Raw genomic sequence first — 7627 nt, forward strand, 5'->3', positions numbered from 1 at the left:
CTCTCTCCAGTCTAACTCTATGTCTCTCTACCTCTCTCTCTCTCTCTCTCTCCAGTGTAACTCTATGTCTCTCTACCTCTCTCTCTCTCTCTCCAGTCTAACTCTGTCTCTCTACCTCTCTCTCTCTCCAGTGTAACTCTATGTCTCTCTACCTCTCTCTCTCTCTCCAGTATAACTCTATGGGCTGTATTTTGCGTGTCTTAAGTACCAGGTCTTATTCCCTAACTTGAGTAAACTAAAGACCTGGAGGCGTGATCAATGCCATTTGGCTATTCTGAGTGGCCAAAGAGCATTGATCACGCCTCCAGGTCTTTAGTTTACTCAAGTTAGGGAATAAGACCTGGTACTTAAGACACGCAAAATACAGCCCTATGTCTCTCTACCTCTCTCTCTCTCCAGTATAACTCTATGTCTCTCTACCTCTCTCTCTCTCCAGTATAACTCTATGTCTCTCTACCTCTCTCTCTCCAGGGCCCTTGAGGCTAAGCTACAGACTCATCTCCGTAACCATGGAGACGAACTGGAGGCCCTCCAATCACAGATCGAGATGCTCAAAGACGACCTGGAGAAGAAGGCGGAGCTTCTGAGCTACGCCACGTCGCTGTCCCCGGAGGCCCAGGTGGAGTACTGCGTCGCTAACGAGATCACGCGGCTGACCAATGACAACCTGGTGAGTTCATGACATCATCGCTACACTGACCAATGACAGCCTGGTAAGAGTTATAGGTGTATATTATACACTATCCATTCATTTCAGGACCTCAAGGAGCTGGTGGAGAAACTGGAGAAGAATGAGAGGAAGCTGAAGAAACAACTGAGGATCTACATGAAGAAGGTCCAGGAGTTAGAAGGTAGGTTCAGCTTGAGGACCCCCAAGGAGAAAGCCTAAAAACCCTCCAGGGGCTTGCAAGTGGCTTCTCCAGGCATGTTTATACATTCATAGTTGTTTTAGTTTGTTTAAAGGTTAAAGGTTGGTGAGGGGTGCGTTAAAACAACCGGATTAAGGTTGGTGAGTTAAGGTTAGGTGAGGGGTGCGTTAAAACGACCAGATTAAGGTTGGTGAGGGGTGCGTTAAAACGACCGGATTAAGGTTGGTGAGGGGTCCGTTAAAACGACCGGATTAAGGTTGGTCAGGGGTGCGTTAAGACGACCAGATTAAGGTTGGTGAGGGGTGCGTTAAAACGACCAGATTAAGGTTGGTGAGGGGTGCGTTAAAACGGCCAGATTAAGGTTGGTGAGGGGTGCGTTAAGACGACCAGATTAAGGTTGGTGAGGGGTGCATTAAAACGACCGGATTAAGGTTGGTGAGGGGTGCGTTAAAACGACCAGATTAAGGTTGGTGAGGGGTGCGTTAAAACGACAGGATTAAGGTTGGTGAAGGGTGCGTTAAAACGACCAGATTAAGTTTGGTGAGGGGTGCGTTAAAACGACCAGATTAAGGTTGGTGAGGGGTGCGTTCAAACGACCGGATTAAGGTTGGTGAGGGGTTCGTTAAGGGTTGTTGAGAGGATTAAGGTTAGGTGTGCTGCCCCGTGGGAGGTTAGGGTCAAGGTTTGAGATAGGTTGTAGGACTAATGACTGGTCTAACCAATGGCTAGTCTAAACTAAGTACTGCACCCGTGTCCATCTAGTGTCCAGCACCAGTTTACTCTGCTCTGTCTGTGTGTCCATCCAGTGTCCAGCACCAGTTTACTCTGCTCTGTCTGTGTGTCCATCCAGTGTCCCATCATCCTCACCACCAGCAGCAGCAGTCAGCGGTCAGTGCATCGGGCGCGGTCAGTGCGTCAGGCGCCAGGGGCCGAGCGGAGCTCAGCCGTCAGGTGACTCTGCAGCGCAAAGAGAAGGACTTTGAGGGAATGTTGGAGTACGGCAAGGATGACGAGGCCCTGCTGGTCAAAACCCTGGTCACTGGTAGGTTATATATAACATTCTACTGGTCCAGACTCTGGTCACTGGTACGTTAAATATAATAACATGTTCCAAGGCCAGTGAGTCGATGTGTTTCCTCCAACTGCGCCTTGGTCTCCTCCCAGTGGGACGTGATCCTTGGTCTGCCCCGGGGGTCTCCTCCCAGTGGGACGTGATCCTTGGTCTGCCCCGGGGGTCTCCTCCCAGTGGGACGTGATCCTCGGTCTGCCCCGGGGTCTCCTCCCAGTGGGACGTGATCATTGGTCTGCCCCGGGGGTCTCCTCCCAGTGGGACGTGATCCTTGGTCTGCCCTGGGGGTCTCCTCCCAGTGGGACGTGATCCTTGGTCTGCCCCGGGGTCTCCTCCCAGTGGGACGTGATCCTCGGTCTGCCCCGGGGTCTCCTCCCAGTGGGACGTGATCCTTGGTCTGCCCCGGGGGTCTCCTTCCAGTGGGACGTGATCCTTGGTCTGCCCCAGGGGTCTCCTCCCAGTGGGACGTGATCCTCGGTCTGCCCCGGGGTCTCCTCCCAGTGGGACGTGGTCCTTGGTCTGCCCCGGGGTCTCCTCCCAGTGGGACGTGGTCCTTGGTCTGCCCCGGGGTCTCCTCCCAGTGGGACATGCCTAGAGGACCTCCCTAGGAAGGCGCCCGAGAGGCATCCTAACCAGATGCCCCGAAGCACCTGGCGAAGGAGCAGCGGTTCTATTCCGAGTCTCTCTCGTGTGACTGAACTTCTCATCACGTAATGCAATAAACAGAGGGGTTCCCGGTTAATGCAAGCTGTTGACGAGCACTTACAGGAGACGAACCAAACAATGACTTCACCGAAACCCTAACCAATAAACAAAGGGTTAACCTAGAACTTAAACCTTAAAGGAGAAAACACTGTCCTTGGCCTGGCCTCCAGTGCGTCACATGACCGGCTCGGCCAATGAGGGTTGATCATGTTGTATATTGTATTGTGTGTTCCAGACATCCGCTCCAGTTCGGTCCAGGCCACGGTGCCGTGTCTTCCAGCCTACATCCTCTTCATGGTCATCAGACATGCGGACTATATCAACGACGACCACAAGGTGGAGTCGTTGCTCACCTCAACCATCAACGCCATCAAGAAGGTGTTGAAGGTAACGAGCGCCAACGAGCTTCAGCTGGACGCACGCGCACACACGCACGCACGCACACGCACGCACACACGCACACACACACACACACACACACGCATCCACACACACACACACACACACACACACACACACGAACACACACACACATCCACACACACACGCACACACACACACACACACACACACACACACACATACACACACATAGGGATGGAGCTTGATAACCGATACCTGAACAAATCTTATAACAAGCTTATCCAGTACCCGGTATCGATAAGCTCTGGGCTTATCCAGTACTCGGTATCGATAAGCTCTGGGCTTATCCAGTACTCGGTATCGATAAGCTCTGGGCTTATCCAGTACCCGGTAGACACACACACACACACAGCTCAACCGGAATATGATGATATGTATGATGATTCGAGCGCCCCTCACTTCACTCGAGTGTAATTTTGTTTTCTCTCGCTGCAGAAAAACAGCGATGACTTTGAGATGACGTCGTTTTGGCTGGCCAACACCAGCCGTCTGCTGCACTGTCTGAAACAATACAGTGGAGACGAGGTGAGAGACACCGTACCACTGTATCTAACACTGTCTGAAACAGTACAGAGACACCGTACCACTGTATCTAACACTGTCTGAAACAGTACAGAGACACCGTACCACTGTTTCTAACACTGAAACAGTACAGAGACACCGTACCACTGTTTCTAACACTGAAACAGTACAGAGACACCGTACCACTGTATCTAACACTGAAACAGTACAGAGACACCGTACCACTGTATTAATAACACTGATACAGTAGAGAGACACCCTACCACTGTATTAATAACACTGATACAGTAGAGAGACACCCTACCACTGTATTAATAACACTGATACAGTAGAGAGACACCCTACCACTGTATTAACCCATTTTGACCTAAGTTGGATTCTACAAATGTCTTCTAAATCCTGACAGTTTTCTGAAAAACCCTATGTTTCTATATCAGTGGTTCTCAATATTTCATGTCAAGGACCCGCAAAAATATATGTAATCGGCCGCCGACCCCCATCTGAAAATATGTTGTTCCAGTGACCCCCCCGGGAGCAAAGATTTGAGTTGAAAACGTTCGCTCTGAAAGAATATTTATTCAAAGATTTGCGCCACATTTTCCCCATTTTTCAAAAATAGCAGACCTACAAGCTCGTAGCGCTGCACTCGGTGCTGCGCTATGAGCTTGTAGGTCTGCTATTTTTCAATAGCTAAATTATAACAACATGCTTAAAACACCAAAAGGGGTTCCCGTCCAGAATGGGTTAATAACACTGAAACAGTAGAGAGACACTGTACCACTGTATACGAGTAAGACGCGCGAACGTGGGAAGCGAACGCAGATCGTAAATTGCAATAACAATTAGAATAAATTGTGTCCATATATGGGCACAAAAAGGGCCAGGTCCACAACAAACAAATCACTGGCCCCTTTTGTGCCCATATATGGAGCTGAGTGGACCTGGCCCCTTTTGTGCCCATATATGGAGCTGAGTGATTGCTGATGCAACACACTCCATATTTGGATAGCGGGACAGACACACAGACAGACACACACACAGACAGACAGACAGACATGATCTGCTAGGTCTCATAGTAAGTTCTCACTGCGTTCGCAATAACACTGAGTGTGTTTTCCAGGTGTCTATGACTCATATCCATATATGGTGTGTTTTCCAGGTGTTTATATCCATATATGGTGTGTTTCCAGGTGTTTATGACTCATCTCCATATATGGTGTGTTTTCCAGGTGTTTATGACTCATCTCCATATATGGTGTGTTTTCCAGGTGTTTATGACTCATCTCCATATATGGTGTGTTTCCAGGTGTTTATGACTCATCTCCATATGTGGTGTGTTTTCCAGGTGTTTATGACTCAGAACACGGCCAAGCAGAACGAACACTGCCTGAAGAACTTTGACCTGGCCGAGTACCGGCAGGTCCTCAGTGACCTCTCCATCCAGATCTACCAGCAGCTGATCCGAGTGGCCGAGAGCACCCTGCAGCCTATGATTGGTCAGTTATTAGAACAACACTGCAGCCTATGATTGGTCAGTTATTAGAACACCCTGCAGCCTATGATTGGTCAGTCATTAGAGCACTCTGCAGCCTATGATTGGTCAGTTATTAGAACACACTGCAGCCTATGATTGGTCAGTTATTAGAACACACTGCAGCCTATGATTGGTCAGTCATTAGAGCACTCTGCAGCCTATGATTGGTCAGTCATTAGAACACCCTGCAGCCTATGATTGGTCAGTCATTAGAACACACTGCAGCCTATGATTGGTCAGTCATTAGAACACACTGCAGCCTATGATTGGTCAGTTATTAGAACACACTGCAGCCTATGATTGGTCAGTCATTAGAACAACACTGCAGCCTATGATTGGTCAGTCATTAGAACACCCTGCAGCCTATGATTGGTCAGTCATTAGAGCACACTGCAGCCTATGATTGGTCAGTTATTAGAGCACCCTGCAGCCTATGATTGGTCAGTTATTAGAACACCCTGCAGCCTATGATTGGTCAGTTATTAGAACACCCTGCAGCCTATGATTGGTCAGTCATTAGAACACACTGCAGCCTATGATTGGTCAGTTATTAGAACACACTGCAGCCTCAGTTAGATGATCTGACGACCCCTCCCCCCCGCGCCGCAACACGTTGTGAGCTTGTAGATCTTGCTTTTTGCAGCATGCAAACCACGTGTAAAATTACTCATACTGTATCTCTTGTCCACTAGTCCCTTCCTAACATTTTAGTCTAGTTTTTATTTGTTGACGAAATTGTCAATATATTATTTAGTCTTAGTTTTAGTCATCAGATCTTAGTTTCCATTTAGTTTTTTCGTCAGTGAAAAAAAAGGTAATCGACAAACATTTTATGTCGTAGTTTTAGTCGATGAAATCTACACTGGAAGCCCCTAAACCTGACCTAAAAATGTCTAATCTGAACCCCTAATCTGACTAATATAATCCTTTTTTTTTACTTTAATTTTTATCCCACGATTTTTGAGGGTACCTACCCTAGGGGACACAGGGAGAACATGTGAGGGTACCTACCCTAGGGGACACGGGGAGAACATGTGAGGGTACCTACCCTAGGGGACACGGGGAGAACATGTGAGGGTACCTACCCTAGGGGACACGGGGAGAACATGTGAGGGTATCTACCCTATAGGGGACACGGGGAGAACATGTGAGGGTACCTACCCTATAGGGGACACGGGGAGAACATGTGAGGGTACCTACCCTATAGGGGACACGGGGAGAACATGTGAGGGTAGCTACCCTAGGGGACACGGGGAGAACATGTGAGGGTACCTACCCTATAGGGGACACGGGAGAACATGTGAGGGTACCTACCCTAGGGGACACGGGGAGAACATGCAAACTCCACACAGAAAGGCCCTTTCGCCAACCCCGCCTTCGGGTATGGGCACTGATCAGAATTAGAATATCTTTATTGTCATTATACGAGACAACAAAATTGAATTGCAAACCAGCTCAGTGCATTTAAAACAAAAGACATAATACTCTATATGAAACACAAAATACAAACATTTAACGCATATTGCACAGTAAGTCCTTTTTAGTTCATAAAGTGTTGAGTGTCAGAGTTCAAGTGTCAGTGTTTAGAGCTATGACTGCTCTGGGGTAGAAACTGTCCTTCAGTCTGATGACACGGAGGAGGAAACACGCCGAGCGGGAATCGATCCGACTCGTATAACCCTGACCTGTAATGACCCCCACAGTGTCGGCCATGTTGGAGAGTGACAGCATCCCCAGCCTGGCGGGCGTTAAGCCGATGGGCTACCGGAACCGCTCGTCCAGTCTGGACACGGACGCAGACGGAGCGTCCGGCTACACGCTGCCCGCCCTGATCCGACAGATCGCACAGTTCCACGGAACCATGGCCGAGCACGGCCTGGACCCCGAGATCATCAGCCAGGTGAGTCTAAATGTTTGCAAATTAGGCTATTCTAAATTGTAATTTTTTGTATTTGTAGATCGGCTATTTTGAATAGCCAACTTATAAAACAGGATGAAAGTGGCTGATTCTATGCTATACTTTACAACAGGTGGTGTAACCCATAGATATTATAACCCATAGATATTATAACCCATAGATATTATAACCCATAGATATAATAACTAGGGCTGTCACGATTCGCCTAGTCCACGATTCAATTCAATTTTCGATTTGCAGCTCACGATTCGATTCGATGTTCGATTCGCTATCACGATTCGCCTAGTCCACGATTCAATTCAATTTTCGATTTGAAGCTCACGATTTGCTTCGATGTTTGATTCAATTTTTTCAATCAATTTTTTAAAAACCTCCTTTTTCAGCATTGAGGGCTATATTCATTATGTTGCCTTTGGGATACGGCACTCGTCTTCTTTTCCACACTTATTTCCGTGTATCATCGTCGTCGCCGCTGTCTACAACAGCACTGGCCATGTGAAACGCAACAGCGGTCTCGTTCTCTCACTTCTGTCAACTCCTCTCTCCTCTATCTCTTTCTCTCTGTGTGTGTGTGTGTGTGTGTGTGT

At 48.2% G+C, this 7627-nt stretch overlaps 1 protein-coding gene across 3 annotated transcripts in view; it reads left to right on the forward strand.

Moving 5' to 3' along the window:
- Positions 1–7627, forward strand: part of myo5b (myosin VB) — a 68797-nt gene that overhangs the window by 55030 nt on the left and 6140 nt on the right. For all 3 annotated transcript variants that reach the window (XM_080766382.1, XM_080766383.1, XM_080766384.1), the window contains 7 exons: positions 472–670; positions 758–851; positions 1720–1911; positions 2879–3030; positions 3502–3591; positions 4934–5084; positions 6826–7022. In XM_080766382.1, coding sequence (XP_080622508.1) covers positions 472–670; positions 758–851; positions 1720–1911; positions 2879–3030; positions 3502–3591; positions 4934–5084; positions 6826–7022 — 1075 coding nt within the window. The remainder of the gene's footprint in view (positions 1–471; positions 671–757; positions 852–1719; positions 1912–2878; positions 3031–3501; positions 3592–4933; positions 5085–6825; positions 7023–7627) is intronic.

Source organism: Protomyctophum bolini, assembly GCF_963924005.1.
Source record: "Protomyctophum bolini genome assembly, chromosome: 6".
Classification (NCBI taxonomy): Eukaryota; Metazoa; Chordata; class Actinopteri; order Myctophiformes; family Myctophidae; genus Protomyctophum; species Protomyctophum bolini.